At 49.0% G+C, this 26,807-nt stretch overlaps 1 protein-coding gene across 2 annotated transcripts in view; it reads right to left on the bottom strand.

Annotated features, from left to right (window-relative positions):
* Positions 1-26,807, bottom strand: part of SLC39A14 (solute carrier family 39 member 14) — a 41,346-nt gene that overhangs the window by 6,273 nt on the left and 8,266 nt on the right. Inside the window, exons 2-6 of one of the 2 annotated variants that reach the window (XM_008522986.2) lie at positions 7,961-8,238; positions 6,032-6,218; positions 5,053-5,222; positions 930-1,052; positions 34-222 (exon numbers count right to left, since the gene is read on the bottom strand). In XM_008522986.2, coding sequence (XP_008521208.1) covers positions 34-222; positions 930-1,052; positions 5,053-5,222; positions 6,032-6,218; positions 7,961-8,224 — 933 coding nt within the window. In that variant the 5' untranslated portion in view covers positions 8,225-8,238. Of the gene's footprint in view, positions 1-33; positions 223-929; positions 1,053-2,999; positions 3,170-5,052; positions 5,223-6,031; positions 6,219-7,960; positions 8,239-26,807 lie in introns of both variants that reach the window. The other variant, XM_008522985.2, reaches the window with a different exon arrangement.

The raw sequence follows: 26,807 nt of genomic DNA, 5'->3' as shown, positions 1-26,807 counted from the left end.
AAGGCCCCACCAAGCATGAGACGGCCCACTAACCTGGACAGACAGCGAGCCCATGATGACCTTCTCGTCCATCACAGGGGCCTTCCCATCCAGCTCACTGCTGCAGTGTTGAGGAATCATGTGGTCCAGATCCCCATTCTGCAGCTTCTCTGTCACCCCCTCCTCCTGGTCCTTCTTGGAAGGAAGTGTCTCAGAGGCATAATGGCTATGTCCGTGATGATGCTGGAGGGACCACAGACAGGGGTCAGCATGACACTCACCAAAACTACCCACTGAGCACCTACTCTGAGCTTGTGCTCGAGCACTGGGAAGACCTCGTTCCTGCCACTAGACAACACAAGCAGGCGATATGCACGGGAGCCAAGGGAAAGTCATCACAGAAAGCTGGACCAGAGGGCTTGGCTGACGTAGCACAGGCATCAAAGCAGTGACCGCAGGCCAACACCCATCCCTGCCAGGCAGCAGTGCTCCGAACGTTCAGAGCTCCTCCTTTGCAGTGGCTATGTTCATTCAATTCAGCAACCACTTAGGGGATGACACGTGCCAGGCACTAAAGCTATCTTTTCGGAACTACACTGCAATAATTGGTCCCATTCTTTGCGGTCATACTTCACACACAATGAATGCACATATCTCCTAAAGGTATAAAAGGTATATTAAAGAAATAATCCAGAATAAAACAAAGGGGATAAATTACTGCTTAGTAAAAGGCACACAGGCCCGATGTGGTTTCTGGTCTGCCCTCACCCTCTGCTCACATCTTCATGAGGTGAAACAGGATTTCTACTCATGACGTCTGTGGGGTTTACTCCACGGTGGGAAGAGTGCAGGTACGCCCACCGTACGGGTGGTGAGCGGACGACACAGAAACATTTCTGAGCCCAATGCTTTCTCTAGAAGCGCTTCACTTACCAACAATTAGGCCTCACCTCGTTTTTCTGCTTAAGAAGCATCTTCAAGATCTTCTCTGTGAAAAAGAAAAGATAAAAGCCCCCGAACACCACTGCAGACTTGGAGACATAATTATCCTCCAGAGGGTTGAAACCAAAAGCCTGTGGACCCAGGAAAACAAAATGAGTTTAAGAAAATAAAACACTCTTCACGGTTCCCTCTCCTTTCTTAACCACTTGCTTGACTCTCGGAAAGGAAAGACACGCCAAGATCACTCTGCCACCTACCCATTCCCTTTCCAGCAAAATCTAACCCTTGCTGTTTCCCTAATGGCTCATCACCACGCCTGGCAGGTGCTCTTCAGCTTATTTTCTGATGCAAAAGACAGCTCATCCTTAGAATGTTACCCTCAGTGAGAAGAGCCTTGGATATGGTTTTCTACTTTTAACGAGGACTCTGTCTCCACTTCTCCTGTGCTCTGCTACAAGGGCGGCCCCTGCCAGCAAATTCCATATTTCAGGGAAGACACTGTGTTTATTTTCATTGTTATCTAGTGCCCCTGGCTGATCTGCCCGTAAACACAAACCGAGATGGCGTAATTATACTTTCTAAAGTGGGAAATCCATCCCCCACTTAAATAGTAAGAATTGCAGCACTGTCCTGACCGCAGACCTCCCAGTGACCACAAAGCCAAGGAAGCAGACTGTTCCTTCATGTGTCAATTTCTGGGGTTTCGTCTTGAGTTGTTTCTAGAAATTTCACTTATTATGGAGAAGAAAAAAAAGAATCCATTGGGAAGTAGACCGGAGCAGAAATCAGGAGAACTCCACTCTCAGTGATGCTCCTCCCCGTGCTGGGGCCTTGGGAAAGTGTGCAGGGATCTGCCCCTCAGTTTCCTGACAAGAAACAGCCCTCTCGAGAACAGCTCAGAGATAGGTGATCCCAAGTACCCGAACTCTGGGCTGTTGAAAAGGTAAGTGTTTCTCCTTTCTGTTTTAAAGGGAGAAAATGCAATCTCAACCCCCAGTGCAGTTTTCTAAGAGGCACAAAGGTCAAGTTCTAGAGTAGAAACAGCACATTCAGGTTGACTTTCCAGGAGAGTCAAATCATTTTAGGGAAAGTGGAGTGAAAACAGGCAACTAACAGCTCTCCACGAAGGGTGGCAGAGTACAAAAGCACAGCTTTGAGAATTAGAGGGCCTGGCCTCCAGGATACGTGCTCTGGAGCAGGTCAGATTCCGCATCCATCAAATGGATAAAACCTGCTTCGTCTCTCAATGTCACAGAGTTGATCTAAGGATCAACCAAGAAAACTCAAAACCCCATCCTGGAAATCATCCAGTGCTAGAAGCAGCATGTCTTCCTGCACACTCAGGCTCTGTCCAGGCCTGTCAGACCACCTACAACGAAATCACTGCGAGCGTAGTGTCACGAGCGGGTCTACAGCAGAGAACACAGCAAACCAGCTGAGGCCTCTCCAAGCTGCCCGCCAACCCTGACGAAGACCGTGCTCCCTCCTCTTTGGTGAGGGATAGTCTCGTTAACCTAAGCAAAGGGGCAAAGGTGCCATCAACATGTGTGAAATCAAAGCTTTCATTCGGATCACACCTCTGCCCCAAACGCCCTGCTGAGGAGAACTGATCTTTTTATTGAGACCTATGGATTCTCTTGATGTGGGGTTTCTTGTGCCCAAAGCCCCAAATTGAAAGCCATAAAGTGATCTAACTACACTAGGCCTTTTCACACAGCAGACAGCACTCCCTAGGCACCAGGCATCTTACAACAAACATTAACTCATGGGACCCTCACAACAGCATCATGAGGTCACTCCTATTATTTTCCCCATTTTACATATGAGGAAACAGAGGCACAGAGTGGTTAAGTGACTTGCCCAAGGCCACAGAACTTGTCGATGGTAAAGCTGGGATGTGAACCCAGCTCTCAACCCCATTTTATGCTGCCTCTGCTCGTGCCTACGTCTTAGCTTCACTTTCCAAAAGGAAAGGGCCTCCTTTCCAGCCTTCTGTTGAAATGGAGGGTCCTCCCACTGTGCCCTGTGGTCCCCAGGGGACTGGTGTGCTCCTGTGCGAGAGCCCTGGCTCGCCATACCTCGGGGATGAGCTGGAAGAGGGCGTTGGAGTAGAGGGTTCCAATCGCCAGAGCTATGAAGTAGAGCAGCAGCCTCTTGTAAAAAGTCTTCTTCATGAAGGGCACCACGCTGGCCCCCATGAGGGAGCAGAGGGAGATGACGGTCACACAGAGGAGACCATATCCCCACACTGCCGTTGCAGGAAGAGCCAGTCCCACCCAGGACAGGGAGAAGGGCGAGCGCCCCATTGCAGGCAACCACCATTTAGGGGAAGAAGGTGGAGAGGGAGGGGAGGCAACAAGGAAGGTTTTGGTGGATATTAACAAAGGAAACAAAAAAGAAAAATCAGAGAGACAAGTAGGGAGGGAGAGAGAAATAGAAAATTTGTTAGTGATTCAAATCTGATGAAATTTCCTTCAATCAGTTCAGAGGAAATGAGGAGGAATCCAAAGTGGCCTTGGAACCTTGTAGCTCCTGCCCTGTTGCCGTTGGTGGCCCCAGTTGCACGTGCCAGCTGGTGCGAGTGGCGGGGCGGGCTGCTGCCTCATCACACAGCTGAGGTGTGCTCAGGCCTACCCAGAGACTGCCCGGGCCAACTACTCGAGGGCTCTCTTCACCAGAAAATAAGAGCAAGGGAAAGACACTGACCATTGTGCTGCCCGTCTGCTTTGTACATCCGACCCGAACTGCAGAGGCACATGCAACACCGCCTGGACTTGGAGGAGTTTGTGCAAGATACACAACCAGTCAGACGTGCAGGGCAGAACGGATGGAGAACAAGTCAGGGCCTATGCCCACAAACTGTTTCTTAACTTCTCAGGGATTTTTTGTTGGTTGATTGGTCGGTTTCCATTTGCTTTGAGGGGGCTCTGGCACAGAGAACAGAGTTCCAAGACCACCCTGTCACAAAAAATATTTCCTCCACCATTTCCCAGTGTCACAGACCCCAGGCAGGACAAAACCGAGCCAGGGTGAGGCACTCCCCTGTGAGCCACAGTGGGGAGTATGTACAATTACTGTATTTCCATTCAATAGGCAATGAGGCATTTCATTTCAAATCTTTAAAAAATTAATAAATTCAATTTCTGGAGCTGAAAAAAAGAGCCCAAGATGAGGCCTGCCTTGAGAAGTGCTTACTGACTTCTGTGGCATTCTGATTGAGTATCAGGACGGTAGTGCTCAAACCAGATCTGCTCTTTCATTATGAAGAAGGAAGAGGCCAGGCCAGGCCTGGGCACTCGCCTGCTGTCTCTTCGGGGTGAGTCTCTTGATTGGGAAGGCTGGACGGCCCCAACACAGGCCCTTTAGGACAGGCGGCTGCCCGTAGTCACCCTACTGCACACGTCCCTGCTGGGCCGAGAAGTTGGCAGTGTCAACTTGGGTCTTATTTTTTTGAGCTCCTCAGTGGTCACAATTAAAAAACAAAATTAACAAACATGTCAAAACAGTCAAGTAAAGGCACCAGGAAGTCAGTCCTATCAGGAAGAAGTCAAGATGCAAACTATGACGGATTGAGTGCCCCTTCTCTTTATTTTGTAATTTTAACGTCATTTGTCTCTGTTAGTCTTCATTCCAAGTTTGGCTCTCTATGCTACAAATTACGGCCTGCTTTTAAAAAAGGATCATTTGGTTTTCAGGCCAATTTTACTTTCCACTTGGCAACCTCTTTTCCCTCTAACTCATTCCAGATTGATAACCTTGCGGTGGCCTCCACTTAGAACAGAGCAGGCACAGGGTACCAGGGGCATGGATGGCAACCAATGGCTGAAGCCTTCCTTCTGAGCCCTGCAAACGGAGCTTAGGAAAGGCAGTGACTGGGGAAGGGAGGCTGTGAGGTCCCCAGCAGGAGGGCAAATGCTAAGAGCCTTGCATCTGACATCCCCTGAAGAGGCCAGAGACAAACCTGTGCCCCAGGAGTGAGAGAAGGCCCTTGAGACCCCGAGTCAGAAGTCATTTCCATGATATGAGGGAGAAGTTAATTTTTCAGGCAGCAGCTGTCGGGTGCCTTAGAGCACAGGGTGGGAGTGGGGGCACCCCGGGAAAGAAGACGCGCCCACTTCTGTTCTACTGCACCTCTGGGATGAGCTGGAAGAGCGCGTTAGAGAGCAGCGTCCCAATGGAGAGGGCGATGAAGTAAGTGAGCACACGGCTGAAAAACGCTTTCTCCGTGCACGGCAGGACGAGGACTCCCAGAAGAGAGGCCAGGTTTATCAGTGACACACTGAGGAAACCGAAGCCCCACACTGTGGAGGAACAAGAACAGACGAGGGCCCCCATTACTGAGGGCGGGGTGCTCTTGCTGCCTGGGACCATTCTGAATTCAGCTGTGATCAGGGCAGAGAGAGATCCACCAACCCATCAGTAAATATGTGTTGAGTCCATTTCTTGCTGGGTGCTGTGGAGAAGCCTAAAAAAATACAGCAAAGTTGCTATCCAAAAGAAGCTTACCTTTTAGATAGAGAGGCAGGTGAAAACAATATGAAAGGTTAAATACCACAGGAGTTAAATGATAGCAAGAAACAACATGAGGCACGACACAGCAGCACGTGCTAGGTACCAAGTGTCAGGCAGCTTGCGCTAGTACAATGGGATTTCAGAAGGGCAATCCGGGCCTGATGGAGCTGCGTACACTCATAAATCAGTGAGCCCTCTGTGGCTGCAGCAGAATCATGGGGCCGGGGAAGGGGGAAAGGATGAACTGGGCTGAGGGCAGACTCAATAAGGTCTCAAATGCTAAACTGAAAAACCAAGGCGTTGGCCCCCATGTAGTTTAATGAAAACCAAAATAGAAAAGCAGCCAAGAAAAGCATCTACAGATGGTCCAAAAGCCCATCTCTAACATTCACCAGCCATGTTGCCCAGTCTGACAATGCAGTGGACCAGTCTTGTGAGTGCAAAAGATACCACTACAATCATTCCTCTAAGTCGCCCCTCCCTACACGTTGGTAACTGGTCACTGATTAAACACTGAGTGAGCAGCACCATCTGATCGGCCAGTGGGCCATGTGAAGACAGCACGGGGACCAGGTCCCTGCCTTCCCACCCAGCTCACCTTCGATCGTGCTTGGCCGCCCCTCGTCTGTCTGCTCGTTCTCCTCGTTCTCCTGGTTCTCGGAGGAGCAGGCCCGGGAATCCAGCTGCTGGAGGACGGTGGGGCAGAACTCCCGGAACTCTTTCATCCCAATCCGGGACTGCTCGCTGAAGTTGTGCGCAGCAAAGAGGTCCCCGGAACTAAAGCACTGAGACAAAGGCAGGAGCAGACAGCCTCTTAGAACCAAAGTCATACCCTGCCCCTAAGCAGCAACCGACTCAGCCTTCCAAGAGGGGGAAAGAAGACAGAACTGTCCAAATTTCTGGTAATCTAGACTCATCTCCAGGGATGAGAGCGAGCTAGTCCCTCAACGTGCAACACTAACATGTAATCTTAGAAATCAGCCCCCCAGTGAACATACCTTATGCACAGCCATCTGTCAAGGGCTGCCCCCAAATTCTAGGAACAAGTGAATTGCAATCATTGTGACCAGGGTGTGGTTTCTATTCGCATCCTAAGGATACAGCTCCACCCAGATCCCAAATCTGGCCGCATATCACAATAGCCCAGGGAGCTATTACATTAAAATGCAGATTGCAGATACTTTTCCAGAGCTACGGAGCACTGGTATCCACAGGGGAACTAGTCTCCTTGACCATGCAGTATGGTCCCCGGCCTGGAGAAGGTGTTGGCAGAGATTAGGAAGGAAGGAAGGAAGGAAGGAAAATCTGCAGATTCAAAGTCTACCACGCGGCGAGTGTGGGCTGGCCAGTGGACGGGAGCTCTGCGTCCCCGTGGGAGGCGCCAGGGAAGTGGGTCTCACGTGCTCTTCCTGCGAAGCTCTGCAGTCTCACTTCTACCTAGACTCTACACACTCACACGCCACAGTCCTTATCCGAGTTTGGTGTGACGTGGGTCTATCTGTAAGAGAGTCGACCCCTGGCTGTGCCGACCAGTCAGAGTTCCTGGGACTACAAAGCTGAGAGCTGGACTCTGGTGACCCCAGCTGCACCAGGCTCCCCGGCAGCCTCCTCACTGACTCTAACACTCACCGTGCTCCTGTGGCTCTGCGTCCATGCCACACAGCCCCCTAGGCCACTAGATTTCTCTGAACTCTACTCTCCTTCAAGGCGAAGCTCCAGGACACTAGACCACAAACTTTCCTTGAGGATTCTAGCACACACTCAGCCCCCTCTCATCTCTGACTCCTACAATGACTGTGCAACCCACAGTAATTAACGCTGCTTTTTAATATCAGCTTACTTTGTTCTCTGTTGGTTGAGTTCCCCATCTAGACAGTAAAATCCCTGAACGTGACTCATTCTTCTTTCCTCTATTTCTCACAACACTCAGCCCAGGGAACAAAGTAGATACAGAAAGACGTTGCTGACTGACTTATATTTGGCTGCAACGAAGAGCCTCAGACCCGGATTAGACAAGAGGATATGGAGGAATAATCAGAGGCCCAGGAGCCAAAAGACCTGGGCCTCACTCCCAGTCCCTCCAGGAGCTCACTGCAGGACCTCAGTATCCTCCCCACAAAATGAAGGCTGTCTACCCGCACATGGAGGTGCCGCGAGGCTCACCTGGGAAAGTGGGCCAAGGGCTTTGCTAACTCCTCCCTGTTAGAAATGCTGACTGTCCCGGAGCTCCCGCTGCCTGGCAGTCCCAGGTAATCCCGGTGTAGCTCTGAGGAAGGGCCTGGAGGGTTGAGAGCTCCCACTTCAGGGCTGCCCTTTGGTAAGGGCTTCAAAACACCCACGCAGGAAGTCCGCAGGCGCTGCTGGAGGCTCGGACTTGCCGATCCAGATGACGGGGCGGAGCTGTGTCTGCTCTGCCTCAAGGCTTGCCTGCCCTGATCCTGCCTACCGTGAGCAGCTGAGCTCCCTGTGCCCAAGTGGACTGTGAAGACCAGGCGGCAGAGACAGGGCGAGCAGAGGAGAGCCTTACCGTCGAGAGGTTCCTCTGTCCCTGCGTGGGCTCGGTGACGTTGTCCCGGCCCACTCCCACGTCCAGGTGGTTGAGCAGGCCCTTCAGCTGTTGCAGGGTGAGGCTGTCACCCTCGCCATAGCGATGCATGAGGTCCTGCAGGAAAGAGGCAGCACTGATGGCTGGCGTCCCCCTGGACACAGCGTGAGCCTCGGGAGCAGCTGCCCATAAGCTGAGCAGGGTCAGCAGGAAGCAGGCAGGGAAGGCCGGGTGCAGCAGCTTCATGGTGACGAACAAGCCTGGAAGAGCAAAGAGCCAGGTGAGGGTGAGGCTCAAGAAACTCCCCTCTCCTCCCGCTCTCCCAACAGCCACACTCCAAACAGGAGGGGTCTCTCCTCAGAGTGAAGCCAGTCAGTATCAAAGCTGACTCTTCACTCCTTCTCTAACGCCCTGCCTAGCTTGAGAAAAACCCTTCTGAAAGCATAGATAAACAATATAAAAGGACAAATTCAACATGTTTGACTAAATTTAAACTGAAAAAGTAAAAAACTATGTGGTTATGTTAAAAAAGAAAGCCCTTATCTTTTAGAGATACTGAAATAATGATGGATTAAATGATATCTTATCTTAGATTTGCTTCAAAATAACAAAGGAGGGTTGTCTGCATGAGAGTACAGATGAGACAAGACTGGGCATGAGTTAATCATTGTGGAAACTGAGTGAGGGACAGATGGGAATTCATTATAATATTCTGTCTACTTTTGTACATGTTTGAAATTCTCCAAAAAATCTAAAACAATTCATACAACTAAAAGAGGAAAAAAAAGACTGGGAAAAATACACACCATCAAACATGACAAAGGTTTATTTCTATACTGCGTAAAACAGGGAACAAACATGAAAAATACTCAATCTCTCCAGTTTGTTGAGAATACAAATTTAAAAGATGGATGGTGAGGCGAGCCCTGTGGTGCAGCAGTTAAGTGTGCACGTTCCGCTTCAGTGGCCCGGAGTTCGCCGGTTCGGGTCCCGTGTGTGCACATGGCACCTCTTGGCAAGCCATGGTGTGGCAGGTGTCCCACATATAAACTAGAGGAAGATGGGCACGGATGTTAGCTCAGGGCCAGTCTTCCTCAGCAAAAAGAGGAGGATTGGCGGCAGATGTTAGCTCATGGCTAACCTTCCTCAAAAAAAAAAAAAAAAACAAAGATGGATGGTGCTATTACTACTTATTAAAAGAGAAAAACAGATTTTTTTTTAAAAAAAAGACAGGGGGCCAGCCCCATGGCCGAGTGGTTAAGTTCATGCGCTCCACTTCGGTGGCCCAGGGTTTCGCCAGTTCGAATCCTGGGCGCGGACATGGCACCACCCATCAAGCCATGCTGAGGCAGCATCCCACATGCCAGAATTAGAAGGACCCACAACTACAAATATGCAACTATGTACTGGGGGGCTTTGAGGAAAAAAAGGAAAACAGAAATCTTTAAATACATATATATATATATATATATATATATATATATAAAATCCAATGTTAGTGAAGTTAATCAATATAATAATATACTGCTGGTAGCTATAGAAATAATACGACACTTGAAAAGTTACATGTTAATAAAAGTATTTAAATCCTTTAAATTAGTAATTTTGCTTCTAGAATCTACATTATAGAAACAATCAAAAAATTAAAAGGCTATAGGCAGAAAGATGTGTTATGGTCAAGTGAACCACAACGTATCAATTTCATAGAATAGCATGCAACTAAGAAAAAACGAGAATCATGAGTTTAAGGCTAAGTAAAGCAGCAGAACGATTATATAACAGTTAAGAACTGAGAAGGAATGGAGAAAAATGAAAGCTTAACTGAGTAGGACTGATGATGTTTCTTTGTTAATCATTTCCCTTCGTATAGTTATAATTTAATTAATGAAATAAACAAATATCAGAAGGGGAAAGTGAGCCTCCTTAAAGGAGACCCTGGAATCCAACCACTGCAGTAGCGTCCACGCCTCCCCGGCACCAGGCCCTGCAGTGGGTCACTCACTTCTGGGCCTTTGCCTGTGACACAGGAACTACAGCTGAGTGGTTGAGAGCAGCCTTGTTTGCATCCTGCCTCTGCCACTTAGCAGCTATGTGATCTTGGGCAAGTTATTTATCCACAGTCAACATTCCAGAACCACCCAGAGCAGTGATGCAGCCTACCAATGGCCTTTAGTTTCAGAAAGACCTGGCTTGAATTTCTGTACCACTGCTCGCCAGTTAAGTGACCTTAGCCAAGTTACTCAGCCTCTCTCTACTTCAGTTTTCTCATCTATAAACCTGGCACCTACTTCATTGGATTATTATGAAGATTTAATGACATGAGCTACGGAAAGTCACCCAGTGCCTGAACTATAGAAAGCAGTCAATAAAGTGCGGCTATTATTGCTTTAAGACTTTTATAATTAGCAGGTTCCTCTCCTTTGACTCCCTCTCAGCCCAGATATTAAGCTGCTGATGGAACTATCAGGAATACGCATGTGGCTAACTTTACTCCAGGCCGCAGCACACACATCACCCAAGTCCCCTACCACAAGCATACCCAGGGACGCTGCAGGCTTTAGGTTCCACACATGGGGCACGCACAGAATCTGGGGACATAAAACATCACTCTTCAGTGGAATACACTTTGAGTCACACAAATGAATGGCTTAGGCCTCAGCAAAAATGATGGTTTATAAAAGTGTTTGAGACTAACAACTCACAAATCTCCACCAAGAACCAAAAGTTAACATTATGATGAGCAGGGTGGATCTTAGACCCAAATGGCTAAACCTCATTGTACAAAGAAAGCTGTTCCCCCCCCGACCACAGTGTAATCTGTCATGTGTGGCATGTGCTGTGCTGCCAAACAAAGGGGAAGGGACGGTATGCACTTGGAAAAGGAGAGGCCACGGGAGGATGAGTGCAAACCCTGCTAAGCACATGGCATCCCTGACTCCTTGAAGAGAAGTTGGGATACTTATCCCATCTTATAAACGAGGAAACTGGGGTTTGGAGATTGGGAGATGTGACCCACAGCCAGCAGGAGAGTAGCAAAGCCAGAAACTGTATTTTTCACGAACTGCAGCCAAGTGTGAATGACACGAAAGTCAGCGCACTCCTGGCCACTGTCCCCGCTGTGTGGAGACAGCAAACACACGCCCTGGGCCTATGGAGACCCACAAAACCCTGCACGCCTCCGGGCAGGCCCTGCCCAACTTCTTGCTGCCCCAACAAGCACCTCAAATCCAGGTACAAGACGCTCTGAAGAGCTGTGAGGGGAAGCCCCAGGTGTGCCTGAGAGGGCAGGCTGTGCCACACAGGCTCCTCCTGCAGAACCACCTTAACGAGGCAAACCATCGCTCCCCCTGCAGACGTACCTCCCAAATTTATCTGCAGCAACTTCAGAACACTCAGAAACAAACACAAAAACTCTTCCAATGTGAGACACTCAAGGTCATTTTAGCTTTACCTGGATGGGCGTTCACGTCCGGCTAAGCATTTACGAAGTATTTGCTCTGCACTCACCCAGTGGCCCCTCGGCCCTCGTGTGGCCCCTGTGGCAGCCTGCAGCGGTGGGCACGTTCATCAGGCGGAGCCCTCCTGCCCAGCCAACACTGGAGACACGACCCACCTCCCGGGGAGTCAGGGCAGAGTGCCAAAACAACCGGTGGGCAGTAAAGAACCCTGCCCAGTACTGGGGAGTTATTAGACACACTTCAGATCCAAGTGACCCTGGCCTTCGGGCAGACACGACAGGGGAGCTTTCTGCTCCAGTGGAGATTTTCTTCCCCTTACCTACAAGCTATTCTAAGAAAAAAAAGTTTATCAAAGATTCTCTGGAGGAAAGAATGAAGAGAGGAAGAAAATGCATACAGCCCTTGGTGCAGCTGGACGGCGAGGCCGGGCAGGGGTCCTCGCCACAGCCCCAGCTGCAGGAGGAAGGCCCCTGTATTAAGGCCATGAAAACGGGTGGCCCCGGCTGGGCCACGCCAGTCCTCCCAAGGAGCTGAGCCAGCTGCTCTCAAGGACGCCTTCCTGGAGGAGTAAGAAGAGTACAAGGGGAGGGAAGGAACAAGCTGGAGGGAGACAAAGTTCTGGCTCAGAGGACCAGGCTCTCCCACTGCACAGAAGCTGGAGCCTGTCCACCCTTTGTTCACCTGGCTCGGCTTCAAAGAAGTCAATTATTTTCGTGCCTTAGGTCTGTCTCCAAGGTGCCAGACCCAACCTTCCCAGGGGACTGAAGGACCTGTGAGAAAGTCAGCAAGAAATGCTTGCTCTCGGCCCCTCTGTGGACTTCAGAAGTTTCCTTACCGCCTGAGAGGCTCCTTAATCAGAATTCCACCTGCCTGTCAGCCCTTCACTTGGTCCAGAAGTTTCTCATCCTAGAAGTAGCACTTCTGTCTTGTAGACACACTGTACTGTTGGATTTACCATTCTGCATTTTTCCTATGCCCCCTTCCCTCGTACAGAGGAGCAAATATTTACTTCTCTTCGGGGACAAAGTAGTGACTTGCCATGATGCTTGGTCCAGAGGCTGGACACTGATGTGGGAAGAACATGCGACAGAGCCCCTAGGGGCCTGAGAGCTGCTAGGCCTCCAAACGTCCACTCCCTTCCCTGACCACCAGATGGCCAAGTAGCCCACCACTCCCACTTCCAGAGTCCTCTGGGCTGAGGAAAGAAACGCGGCAGACTAGATGCTCCAGAGACAAACTTGGCTAAGGCCCACCTGCTTCCGAGGCAGCTAGAACGCCACAGAAGATGGCGAGAGACACGCACTTGTGACCCTCCCTACTTATGCCACTCTGTGCCCCTCAAAGTCTGGGCTATGTGGGAGCACAACGAATTATGAGGCCAGAACTCTCACACGGTGGTCTTAGTCAGCTGCAGGCCGAGGGGTAGCAATCGGGGCAAGGGGAGTCTCAACTGGGTTTTTACAAAGCACCTTACTTAAAACTGAGAAAAGGCTGACTGTACACACCAAAGGATGACCATGGGGGTTGGAGGGGTGGATAAGGAATGTGGGGGAGGGGCGGGGGAAAAGAGGAAGCTCTAGTGATAGAAATGATGGCTCCCCAGAGTCCTGGGCTCCACTGCTGACCGACCTTAGTGAATCATCCTAAGCTTTCCCCTTAACTGTCTCCTCCCTACCTGAAATCCAAAGGAAGTACACAGAGGGGTCTAGTTCTGGTCTATTTCTCTTGGGGACAGACAGCAGGGGGTCTCTGAGGTATTGTGGTCTCAGTACACCCTACAGAGCTGTGAGAAATGACTACCAGACAGCTCCACCCTCTGGGGGTTCTCTCCGATCAACAGCTCATTGCTGCAGAAGACCTTCAAACAGGCTGGCCTTTCCCCAGTCCCCACCCCCACCCCACGCTAAGGCTGTCACCTGTCAGCCTGGTAGCAACGTCTCTCCAGCAGACCCTCCTTGCTTAAGGTGAACTGTTGAGAGGTAATCAAACGCAGGCGGCTCTGGGTGAGGCAAGGGGGCGACACTCCTGAGCCTCCATTAGGAGAGAGGGGTAAATACCCTGAAACTTGCAGACAAGACCAAGCCAGGCCTCATGGTGGAGGCGGCGCTCTTGAGGAACCAAAGCCCCCAGCAGCCGCCTCCAGCAGAGAAACAAGGAAGCGCTGACTTTGGCAACAGAAGGACCACTGCATGGGATGTGAGAAGTCCAACGTGCGGCAGCTCTGAGCCACTCCCTGACCTCACCAGATCTGTTTCCTTAGTTTGGAAAGAGGAAAATAAGCCCAAAGAGTTTTATGAGTAGTAAGGAACACAGAGTATGCTGAAACACTATACAAGAATAAAGATTTCTGAGTTACGACAAAGAATTGAAATGGCATCACAGTCTTCCTTCCCCTGATAATTAATATTTGAGCAAAAAAATAGTAAAAAGCAAACAAAAAAAAATCACCAACAGCAACCCAACAAGGAATCAGGCATAATCTGGCAGAATAACTGTAAAAGCAGAGGCAAGGGAAGAAATGCAGGAGGCACCACACGTGGCTCCTTGCCCAGCCCCGCCGCCACGGTGACGAGAGCAGAGGCAGAAGAATTCTCACTACAGCTCCCCAAACCTGGAGAAGTGAACTGCCACCCATGCTCTTCCTCTTCACTTGAGGAGGAGTGGGAAAGGTCCTGGGAAAGCAAACCGACAGGTGAAACTGGAGCAAGAACAATGGGCTAACCCGGAGGGGAGTCAGGGCTCCAAGGCCACAGGCTGAATTGGGGAAACTGCCCAATTCCAGTGAGCATTCCTCCCCCTCCAATGGGACCGGAAAGCACCTCCAAAGTAAGTGGGCTGAACCGTGCCAGGGGCCACTGCCCAAGTCCCAGAAGAGAGGACAGCCCCATCTCCCCACCTCATCCCCACAACGCCTGCTCATTTAGGCGGCAGAAACAGGCTGTAACTACCCATCCCTGGCATGGCCATCACTGGGGTGGGGGACAAAGCAGCCTCAATGCGGTGGGAAGAAAGTCACCGTCTTATTTCAGAGGCAACAGAACTGCATGCTAGCATGAACATGAGGAAAAGGAACAGCAGGCAAACCGTGCAAAAGATGAAGACGTCAACTGAAAGAAAAGCAGCCTCCAGGGCGCGCAGGTCCTCGCCCGCTGCCCGCTGCCCGCTGCAGAAAGACTCGCTCAGAACAGCGCCCAGTAAAGCCGGGGCTCGGTGCCGAGGTCATAAAACAGGAGACAGAGGGAGTGCAGGCTCACAGAACCAGAACCAAACCACACCACTGAAGAAGTAATGAATTAGAACGTAATTTAAAATAGAAACATTGACAAAAGAAGGTTTGAGATACAGAGGGAGTGCAGACGGAAAGACAAATTAGAGCAAACAGAGAGAAGACAAAGGTACCAACATAGGGATAAGTGGTGTTCCTCAAGCAGAGAACCTGAGAATGGGCTAGAAGATATGTTCAAAGGTAAATAACACAAGACTTCCCTGAAATGAAAGGAAAACAGAAGCTGAAGATTAAAATACCACATTGTATTCCACAAAAGTTTGATGCAGAACGGTCAGCACTGAGGTGTTGCCTGGTTAAGCTGCTGAACAGTCAAAGACTTTTTCAGGCATCCAGAAGAAACCTTTTTTCACCAAAATATTTTATTACAAAAACATAATAAAACTTCTTTTAAGTTGCAGAAAATTCAGACTGCCCTCACCTTCCCCATAGCAACATTCAGTATCAGAGGAAAATGCAACAATATTTACACAATTCTGAGAAAGAAAATATGAATCACGAATGTTATCCCCAGCCAAGATGTCACACAGATTTTGTAGCGACAAGAAGCAGAAATTCTGAATCATGAAAAAAGTTGAGACAACAGCCCCCTTCCTAGGGGGGAAAAAACGACATGACAACGGAATGCAGCTAGTTAACGCAGAAACCATGGCAAGAAGACTGATGGTAAGCAGTAAGACCCTTCAAATAGGAAATAAAAACCAATTACGGGGGTGACGGTTGACAGAATCTAAATGTTATAAAAATGGACAATAATATAATTAACACAATCAAGAGATTCCTGGGAAGAAAGGAGATGAGAAAAAAATGTGAAAATGCTAATGTCCTCATTTTTCATACCAAAGAGTCAGTAAATACTGTCTAAAATGTAAATAAGTAATCATAAATATGATCCGCAAACTTTTTTTTTAACCTTTTGGGGTCTTTTAGGAAACAATCTCTTGTGAAAAACACACTTCTTTAAAGCTTAATAATTCCTTTAATTTTACTACAGTTTCTTCTGTTACATTCAGGTAAATTTTAATGCTTTTTTATAGGAGCATTTGTATCTATTTCTCTAAATCCGTTTATCTGTGAGCATGCCTGGAAAATTACCCAGAATAATGCTTACCTAACATTAGCGATAACTGGAGTGTTCTTTTTGCTTGTTTTTTTAACTTCAACTCATTGATGTGTCCCAGTGGAAGGGGAGGAGGGAGGTAAGGCAATATAAGAAAACATGGGTAATTCTTCTTCTAACTAATCAAGGAGTTACAACTTTCTAAGTCCAGTTGTGTGCCGCATAATGACGTTTCAGTTAACAACAGACCACATGCGACACAGATGACGGTGGTGCCAGGAGATCAGTACCACAGCCCTGGTGTGTAGGCTGTACTGTCTAGGTCTGAGTAAGCCCACTCTGTGATGTTCGCACAGCGATGAGGTCACCTGGCCACATGTTTCTCCGAACGTGTTCCCATCGTTAAGTGACACAAGATTTGTGGCACAAAATCTAGAACCAGTAAAAGCAGTATTTAATACGTTTGACTATGAAAACCGCCAAGTGGTCTACAAATAATCAGTATACTCCCAATATTCATGGTCAAGCTAATAATGATACAGTCATCTGAGCAAGGCCCAACAGACCCCATAGAACACCAGTAGTCTCACAGCTTGGTACTCAAGCAAATACTGTCCTACAGGCTCTCTGGAGTTCAAAGAGTTTTGAGAAAAACTACCCAGCCTATGGCCCTCCCCACCCACCAAATCAACATTGTCCAAGAGGCCACTCTCCTCTTGGATAGCTGAAAGCCCTCCCAAGTCCACTGCAAACATTACAGCTTGAAAGCCAGCCCTCAGCCTTGCCCTAAAGGTCCAGGACTCAATTGGCCCATTCTTGTCTCTTTTGGTTCTCTCCTCCATTCCCTAAAAGGATGTGTTCTCTTCTTCCAGCTCCTACTCCCAGAACCTTAGCCTCAAGCTTCCGCTCAGCCAAAGGCCACCCAGGGTGGGATATTTCCACACACAGTGCAGGAGGGCTGCTGGGGGGAGGGGGAGGGGCTATACCTAGAGGTAGTGGCCCACATACTGTCCCCATGAAACCTCCCCTTGCTGCGACGGGCAGGATGGCAAAACTGGAAAAAAAAAAAAAAAGGTAGTAGTGACCCAGAAGCAGGGAACAAAATTAGAACCAGCAAGCTGCTGCTCATCGACCAATATTTACTGAGCCCCCACTGCGTGTGTCAGTGCCTGTGGGAGGCAGGCTGGAGAAGCTGACTGGTGTCAGGGCCCTGGGCAGCCAGCACAGCTGGCCACTGCAGATGGCTGATTTAGCCACATGCTGAGCCCTGAGGGGAATGACAGCCAGGCCGGGAGGGGTGATCAGCAGGGGAGAGGGGGAGGGAGGGAGTGCATTTGCCAAGCTCCACCTTTCCAGCCAGAGCCTGAGCTTGGCAAAGCAAAGCAGTCTTCCAAAACTGACTGACTGAGTCAAGCAGCCCACTGAGCGGGAACCAGCCAGGGCTTCCCCACCCAGAACCCCCCGGGACAAGAGTCACCTCTATTCTCATCATTCATCCATCAACATTTCCCAGACACGCAATTGCAAAATTCTGACCTATTGTCCCTCTAAGTCCACTCCTGTTTGTCAGACCACAGGGTCCGCCTGGCATGAGGCTTAGGAAACACGGTACTTACATCCACCACTTACGTCACGCAGTTGAAGCAAAACTCCCGGACTTGTTATTCAGAGTCAAATAAATAAGTAAAATGTATGATCTAGTGGCTATACCATCAGACGGCATGACAAGTTGGGCAAATGTGCATTCAAATGTGGGTCCTGCCACTAACTTACCACGTGCCTCCCCGCACAATTAAGCTATGAAACGTCCAACCGCCCAGGTGCATCTGATAAATGAGAGATAGCTTAAAGGTCATAGCACAGTGTGCACTGTAGGTCTGTTCCTTCTGCTCCCTGTCCTCCAAGCCCTCAGGCCAATCCTCTCACACAGACCCGAATCCTGCCTATTCTCAGAGCACTGGATTACCTCTTCTTCCAGGAAGCCTTCTTGGACCACTCTTCTCCAACTACTTTAAACTCCTAATTGCCTGGTCTCCCAGGGAGTCTTTCCAACAGATTTTTGTTCTTTGAAGGCAAGGAGGGCCCTCCCCGCACCACCTGCTGCAAGGTGCAAGGCCAACCTCCCTCCTCAGCGAGGTCTGTCTGCACGGCCCCAACAGCTGCAGGAGGAACAGGGAGCTCCGTGCCTCCTTTCACAGGCATTCTACCCCACAAAGGCCCTCAGACATGATCTCAAGTCAGTGTCACAATTACTTATCACTCGCCTTCTCTCGACTGAACAATCCCAGTTCCTTTGATCTCGTTTATCTTCATTGATGGAGAAGCTGACTACACCTACTGGACTTTTACAAACTCAGTCCAAGTCCAACACTCAGCAAACATTCCCTGCCTACCGCCTTCACACGGGGAATAACGCTAGGTACTGGGGACGCCACGTTCCTGCCTGACCGAGCTGGGAAAGCAGGTGATTCAACAAGGAACCACAAGAACAATGATGACAAGGGTTATGTACTGACCAGGGTTCAGTTAGGCAATTTAAGCAGAAAGGGATTTTGTACAACATACTAAATGGCTTAGAGAATCATAGGAAGAGCTGAAGAAAGAGACTCTAGAATGAGCTTTCAGGAGCTACTCCCAAAATCACAGTGCAGAGCCAGACCGCCACGGAGCTGCTGTCCCTGCCACCATCAGGTAGCTGTGGCATAAAGCAGTTGCCTGCTCCAGAATGTTGCTGCCCCTGCCATGAGCCACAGCAGCAAAATGGATGTCCCGGGGTCCATCCTCAGGAAGAGTGGATCAGGTGCAGCTAACTAGCAGAATCCAAGTCACACTGGGAATGTCAGTGAAAGGATGTCTGAAAAGTATAGTTTGTGTGTGTGTATGTGTGTGTGAGGAAGATGGTCACCGAGCTAACACCTGTGCCCGTCTTCCTCTATTTTATATGTATGTGGGACGCTGCCACAGCATAGTTTGACAAGCGGTGTATAGGTCCACACCTGGGATCCGAACATGCGAACCCTGGCCCACCAAAGCAGAGCGCATGAACTGTTAACTTTACGCCACTGGACTGGCCCCTGAAAAGCATAGTTTTTGATTTTCGACTTCTAGTAGGTTGGACCATACTTTATTATCCAAAGTAGTGCACTTGACAGTGAAAGGAGGTACTATTACTAAACACACGAGGACAACAGGAGTAAGCCACAGTTATTTAGCGTGGATGCCTGGTGCACAAGCCAATCCACACCACCCACGACAGGCAGGCACGAGGTGGAGGACACGAAGCTATGGAGAACAGAGCAGGGCAGTGAAATCTAGTTTCATGGGTCAGGGAGGCCTCCAAAACGAAACATGATTTTAGCTGAGACCTGAAGGGCGTGTAAAAGCAGGCCAGAATGTCCCAGGAAGATGCAACTGCATTTGGAAAGACTCGGAGAAGATGGCGCATCCAAGAACTGAAGAGTCCAGCGTGGCCAGGGCACACATAAGAGGACGTGCTGAGGGCCAGGGCGGGAACAGGGCTGAAGGCTAACTTAAGGAGGCTGGACTTCATCTGGAGGGTAGTGGGGATCATTTCCCAAGGAAATGTGATCAGATTTGTTTTCAGCATACCAGCCTGGCTGCAGTGTGTAGAATGGACTCAAGGTGGACTAGAACAGAAACCAGGAGACCAGGGAGGAGGCTCTCTGGTGTCCAGAGAGGAGAACACAGCACTGTTTGGTCTAAAGAGCAAGGCTTCTTTCTCCCAGCTTGACCCCAGCCTGAGCTGCCTCCCCTGCCCCGTGGGACTGCTGGGCTCACAGTTTTCCATGAAAGAACTGAATAGGCTCCTGTTTAGCAGCTACAAGGAGACAAACAAGCCACATCACCGTCCTCCTAACCAAAGTATCAAAATGAGTTCAAAAAGATCAACCCTACCCTCATCACTGCCTAAATCAGGCTGGGACAAGTCTGTTCAACTCTTGCTGTAGCAGGAGGGCCATTTATAAATGCCAACTAAAACTCCCTGGCAGCAACACTCTGGTCAGAATTTGTCACCAAGGGCCTCTCACAGGAAGTCTCTTATGCTCCCTTCTTCCCAAAATGGGTAAGAAGAGTCCTCTGAGCCCCAGGCTCACCACTCTGGGAGGTGAGGTGGGCCCTTCCCGGACAGTGGGCCTTTATAAGACACTGAGCTACAGTGGGCAGAGGCACGCTTGGTTTTCGTGGGGCAGTGACCTCTGCTAGAAGCCAGGCCCCAGGCCAGCTCCACTGCTCTGTCTGCAGCAAAGACTCTATTTGCCCTGTGGCCAGCCCACCCATTTCTCCCCTCAGTGACCTCCTGCACCACCATCTCCCCCTTTACAACCCTCCCCTCCTTAAGCCAGCTCAAGCCCACCATTCCTCCTCAAAGACTCTGACTACGCCAATCTCTACAGCTGAGATGCTGAATTTTATGTGACAATTTCTCTAGGAAAGTAGTTCTCAAAGTGTGGTCCCCGGATGGACCAGCAGCACCACCAACACCTGGGGACTTGCTGGAAGCGCAAATTCTCAGCCCCACCCCCACCTACTGAATCAGAAACTCTGGGTGGGGCCCAGCAAACCGTTTCAGAAGCCCTCCTGGTGATCACAATGCCCACTCAAATCTGAGGACCACTAGTTGAGGAAGACCCAGAGCTTGTTAGATTTTCAGATTTCTTCACCCAAGAGGGCAAGAAGAGCTGGTGTCCAGTGGCGGCCTGTCCCCGCCCAGCACGTAACCTTCCTGAAATTACTGCTCATGAACACATGACAAGGGAGGGCCCCCAGTAGAAAGCACAGGCTGCAACTTGGGCCTCAGATTTCTCAAGGACCGTAAATAATAATCAGCAGAGTAAGAAATGAGTAATAAATTGGAAAATGAGCAAGAAATTGGGGAAAAGGGAAAAAAACCCCACATTTCCAAACTAGAGTGAGAAAGGTGGCAAAAAGGGAAGGAGATTGAGTAACCACGTTCCTGAATCATAATTCCTCTACTTCCCCTCCCACCATCTCAGTCTCCCATGTGGCTCATTCTCTGGTCCAAGGTCAACAGCAATTACCATCTGACTAGTGAGGCCAGAGGCCTTCCCATACCCTCTGCTTGCCCACTGTGGGCCTCGCCCAGTGACCAGAGTGCCTCTCTTCACTGCAGCCCACTACTGCTGCTGGTCACTCGCACCCACTCCGCCCCATCCCCTCTAATCTTCTCCGCACACTTTGATCACAGTAGTCTCCTGCTAAAACACACACTTCCATCACTGCCTACCATCCAGCAGCAAAGTTCAGTCCCTCTGCCTGGTAGTCGAGGGTCCCTCAACTAGGCTCCATCACACCTTTCACCCTCCCCTGCTGTTACTCTCTTGCTTGGACCCTGGGCTCCACGCAGAATGCCCCACCCGGGCACCTCCTGTCTCCACACCCAGCCATGGGGCTAGGAAGTCCGATTAACCTCTGAAAGAAAGCTGAAGGTAGTCTGCATGTGTTCCAAACACTCGTTCCACAGGGTGCGAGGGGCCTGGATGCTACAAAAAATTAAAAAAAGATGAACTGCAGGCAAAAGCTCCATCTCTGATCCACCCCAAATACTCCCACCCAAGTCCCATCCCACCTAGGAAGCATTCTCACCTCCCTCGGCATCCTACCACTCTTTGTCTCAATGGTATGCGTCTTAGAACGAGAGTTCCAATACTTCCAGGTAACTTTCTTGTTTACTTCAAACAATCCTAGGAGACTGGTAGGATAGAAATAAGTACTGGCTGCATGAATATGTAAATGCAAAAGCATACATAAACAGCCATACCCTCGCCCTCTTGAGAGACTACCGAAGATGCAACATTTAAGGTCATGGAGTCAAGGGCAGGAGCGGACAAGCGTCTTGTCAAAGGTGCGAAGGAGAGCAGGAAGACCCCAGCCCTTTGCCTTCCTGACTCTTCCGTCTCGCCCGGGCCAGAGCTCCAGAGGGAGGCTGTCAAGAACACACAGCTGGATTCCAGAGCAAAGGCAACCTGGTTTCTGACTCCTATCACACTCAGATACAGATCAGGGCCACAAAAGACCCACATGGGCAAAAAAGCTCCTTCCTCAGCTTAAAATGCCCCTCAAGGCTGTGGGTATAGCAGCACCTGCAGGACAAAATGGTACAAGAGAAGTGACTTCCATAACAACACAACTACTTATGCAGGTATTTCCACTCCCCTGCGGCCTACACACTGCCTGCCTATTAAAAAGGGATCAACATTCTAACCAGTCTTAAAGGCTTACCCTCTCCAGCGGACCCCAACCCCAAGGGGCAATCAGATTGCCACCTGAAAGGGTCTCTGTGATTTTAGCTTGCAACTCAGACATGCTCATTTTGGGTGACTTTCGACCTCAAACATAGAAAAACAAAAAGATGGATATAAGAATTTTTAGGGCAGAACTATTCACAGTAACAAAAACCTTGGAGGCAACCCAGAAGCCCATCAGCAGATGAGTGGACGAATAAACTGACACAGCTCACAACGGCAAACAGCACACAACCAAGTGCATGAGCTACAGCCGCAGCAACACTGAGTGCGCATCACAAGTTTTTATGCCGACTGCCTTTTGAAGCTACTCGTTGTTCAAGCTCTCTCCCACAGGAAGATTGGGAGGAGCGTCTGAATCTGAACACACCACACTGGAAATCCCCTGCGGACACGAGCCGCTGCCAGTGTTCCTTCTAAAGGAGATGGAGCACAGGGAATTCAAGTGGAGGAAATGCTGAAATGCTACTCGAAACAAAATACTGAAATAATCGAATTTCTTAACCAGCCTTCCAGCTTCCACTGGGCACCTACCTCCCCACTATCAGATTCCTTTCTCTCTTTTTTTATATACACATACAGTGCCCAAATCTTAAGTGTACAACTCAATGAAAACGTCACCCTTTTAAATTACAAATCTAATCATAGCACTTTCTTTGCTTTAAACTCTCCCATGGCTTCCCAGTACAAGTGGAATAAAATCTAAACTCCTTTTCCTGGTCTATAAGTACTGTCATCTGGCTCTGGCTGACCCTGCTGACGTTATTATTGAGCCCTCTCATTCACTAGGATCCATCCACCCCAGTGTTCTTTCTGTCCTTTAACACATCAAGGCCATTCTGACCTCAGGGCTTTTGCACTTGCTGTTCCCTCTACCTAGAATGCTCTTCCCTAGATGGTCTTATGGGGTCTCAGTTCGAATGTAACCTACTCAAAGTGGAGGACCACCTGGTTAAAAACAAACAAACAAAGTACCCACACCGTTATTCACAATCTCAACACCCTATTTTCTTCTTAGTATAAACCACTATCTAAAATAGTCTTCTTTCTTTTGTTTTGTCTACATATTTATTATCTCTTCTCCCACTAGACTGCATACTCCACGATGGTGGAGACTCTGGGCCTGAGTTTGCCCCAGAGCCTGCAGGAGCGAGTGCCTGGCATGGAGTCAGCCCCAGAGACCATGTGCTGAACGCGTGTGTGAACTTCCCACTGTGCATTTCACAGGGCCACCCAGTCTGGAATTTCACTGTCCTTTGGTCTTTAACCCCAGCTGAACTAAGAGCAACTTGAGGGGGTGGGATCTCTTCTCTTGCAGCTTCAAGAGAGCTGAAGGTCCCCAGAGAGCCAGAGAAGTTTGTCAGGAATTGGAATATAAAACATAATGGAGAAAAATTAAAGGAAAACATAAGGTGGGGCGGGGGATCCAAAAGGAAGGTGGTGGGAGAGCGGGAGGCCCAGGCAGACAGCCTCCCTTTCCTACAGTCCCAAAAACGAACGCGCCGAGGATGGGCAATCACCGGATAATCCTGCCAAAAATAACATGTCAGTTCTTCCCTGTGGCAGGGAAGAAAAGGAAAGGAAACCCCACAAGTACGGGCTGTTTCTAGAATTTCTCAGCTGTTCACGGAAACGCTGAATCTCGGTCCCGTGGCACACCACCTCTCTTGCAGCGCCAACTGCACACATCCTGAAATGCGGGGGGAGGGGCTCGCGAGTGGCTGCCAAGAGGGAGTGGCATGAGGAAAGCCAAGGTCACAGGCACAATCTGGCCAGCAGAGCTGTGCACACACCACGGTTTACCCATGTTCAAGGTCTCTGTCTTGGGAGGTACCTCCACAGTTCCTGCTGGGCGTCAGGGGGCAAGCGAGGCGGGAGGAGCAGGAACCCAGACAGAATCTCTGTTCCTAGGGCTGGTCAGGCTGCCCCAAAGGCCCCTTTGGCTAGGGGCCTGAGTCTGGGGGAGTGGGTGACTTTGTACTTTTTGCACCTTTCTGGGAAAGATGATGAGGACAGTCATGGTTTACTGTCCCTGGAAACTACCCAGGGACTGGGCATCTGGAAAGTGGCCTGGCCTTTCAGATGGAAAGCTCCAGCATGGGGGAAAAGGTCGGCATTAAAATACGTACACCCCAATCAATGTCACCCAAGCCTGGGACAGCAGAGCCCAGGTCACGCATCAGAGGGCAGGGGGAGAGAAGGAGAGGCAGGAAGGGACTCCATCCAGGGCCTTACACCTCTGGCTCACCTCCTGGTCGGAGAAGCAGGGCCAGCTTCCCTCAGGCCAACATGGCTCCACCTCACCCTGATTCTGTGCTCTAAGGAAACAGTGTCCCTGGAGGCTGGCCGGGAGCCCTCTGGCTTCCAGGAAAGGATGAGGTACTGACAGTTCAGCCCGCCCTTGACTTACAGGGCTCTCTTGACTAGCAGGACGGCCCCCCTTCTCCCACACACACCAACATTTCAGGCTTCCAGTAAAGGTAATGAGAAAAGCACCAAGGGTGCAGGTCTGCTCTCCTCCCCCGCCCTTTCGGAGAACAGCCCAGCACCCTGGGGTGGTGGGGCGACGGGCGGGGGGAGGCATAGAGAAGGAGTGCAGAAGGCCTTCAGGTGAGCGGGCTGCCCCTCCCTCAGCCTCACCTGGCTGCAGGATGCAGAGAAAGACCTTGGAGTAGAGGAGATCTTGCTATAGAAGAAAAGGAATCAGTGACAGCCAGGAACAAGTTGGCTGGGGGCCAGTCCCTGCCCCCAGGGCAGCAGTCAACAAATATCTGAGAACTTACTACACGATTTGCTAAACCACCCGTCTGAAAATTTAACTAAATTTAATACTCCTACTATCCACGGAAAAGGATGCCTGTTGCATAAGATTTTCACCAACGGTGAGTATTAAAATAGTATTCCCTCCTTGCCAAACAGGTTAAAAATCATTCTTTAATTCTTTTAATTTGCACTGCTTTGATTACCAGTGTCGCTAAACACATTTTCGCATTTACTAACATTTATATTTCTTCTTTCACAAATTGCCTGTTACTTTCCTTTACCTATTTTCGCTGATATACATTCATCTTTTTTCTTATTGGTGTATCTAAGAGTTCACTATATGGTAAACATATTTACCTTTTGTCATATGTTACAAATATCTTACTAATAAATCATTTGCCTTTTAATTTTGTTAATTGGTATTATTGACAAAATTTTTAAATAGAGTTAAAGTCAATATATCACACTTTTCCCTACTAGGTTTCTGGTTTTAGCAGCATGCTTGGAAAATCCTTTCTGATTCTCAAATTATAGAAATATACATCTATACTTTCTTGCATTTAGGAAATTTACATCTCTAATTCATCTAGAATTTAATTTGGCACAGTGTGAGAAAGAGAATCTAACCTTTTTTCAATAGTCAGCCAATTATCTCAATATTGTTTAATTAAGAGTCTATTTTCCTTGTAAACCTTAACTCTAGAGCCTATAATAGGTAAGAAACAGAGGTAAGTCAAATATACCCTTTGCACTGAGAGGCCACAGGTGGCTGTCTCAGCACAGATGTGGGTGCCGACTCTTTCTACTCTTCCTTCCTGCTCAGAGGCACAGGCTGGCAAGTGACAATCTCGAGAACAAAGTCTTATGTGTGAAGGGTGGCAGAGCAGAAAGATACACTGAAGAGTGCCTGGGTTCCCACAAGCATCACCGAGCAGGACCACGGGGTGAGCTGGATGCTTTACATGCTAGCTGCCAAATCGGCATGGGCTGGGCGTCTAAACTCTCCCATAACTCATCCACAATCATTTCTTGCTCAATTTTAAAGATTTTATTTTTCCTTTTTCTCCCCAAAGCCCCCCAGTACATAGTTGTATATTTTCAGCTGTGGGTCCTTCTAGTTGTGACATGTGGGACACCACCTCAGCATGGCCTGGTAAGCGGTGCCATGTCCGCTCCCAGCAAAACCCTGGGCCCCCGGAGCAGAGCGCGCAAACTTAACCACTCGGCCACGGGCCGGCCCCTTTTCCTCAATTTTAGAATACTGAGAATTGCCAGGATTTATTGCTGCCTCCTAGGCACTGTGCTGAGCAATCTGTTTTCATCATCTCATTTAATCTTCTCAACAACCTTAATTAAATACATTCTACACTTCTTCCCTAATTATAAGTATCAATGACAACTTTTCAGAGTAGAAAAAGACACTGCATTAAATGTACACATCAGTGAGACACCTCCCTATTTCAGAAACATTAAAACAAACAAAAAAAGCAACTTGAAGTTGAGGAAGTACGGTATCATCCCCATTTTACAGATGAGGACACTGAGGCTAAGACTTGCTCAAAATCACACAACTAGAAAGAATGAATATCATTGTTGGCTAAATTCCTACGCATATTAATGTCTATTTTTGGGCGCTTCTCTTTTGTTCCCTTTAGCTATCCTGTGTCAACGGCACATTTTATTTTTTCTTTATTATTAATTTTTCTGGTAAAGCACGTCCGACTTCACTACTTTCTTTTTAAAATTGTTTTTGGCTATTCTTTAAACAAAGCAGACAAAAATCCCTACATTCTTGGGCTGTAGCCTACATTCTTGCAGTGCTCATAACAGTGAAAAGCTGCAAGCAATCTAAATGGACAACAGAAGGGGATCACTAAAGCAAGGTAATCCACATAACAAAACATCTATCGTTCCAGCCCAGAGATGAAGAGGCCTGGCTCCGAGTGAGACAGACCTCAGTGAGCATCCTGCACCTGCA

This window comes from Equus przewalskii, chromosome 2, assembly GCF_037783145.1.
Source record: "Equus przewalskii isolate Varuska chromosome 2, EquPr2, whole genome shotgun sequence".
Lineage (NCBI taxonomy): Eukaryota > Metazoa > Chordata > Mammalia > Perissodactyla > Equidae > Equus > Equus przewalskii.
This window is presented reverse-complemented; position numbering and strand designations above follow the sequence as displayed.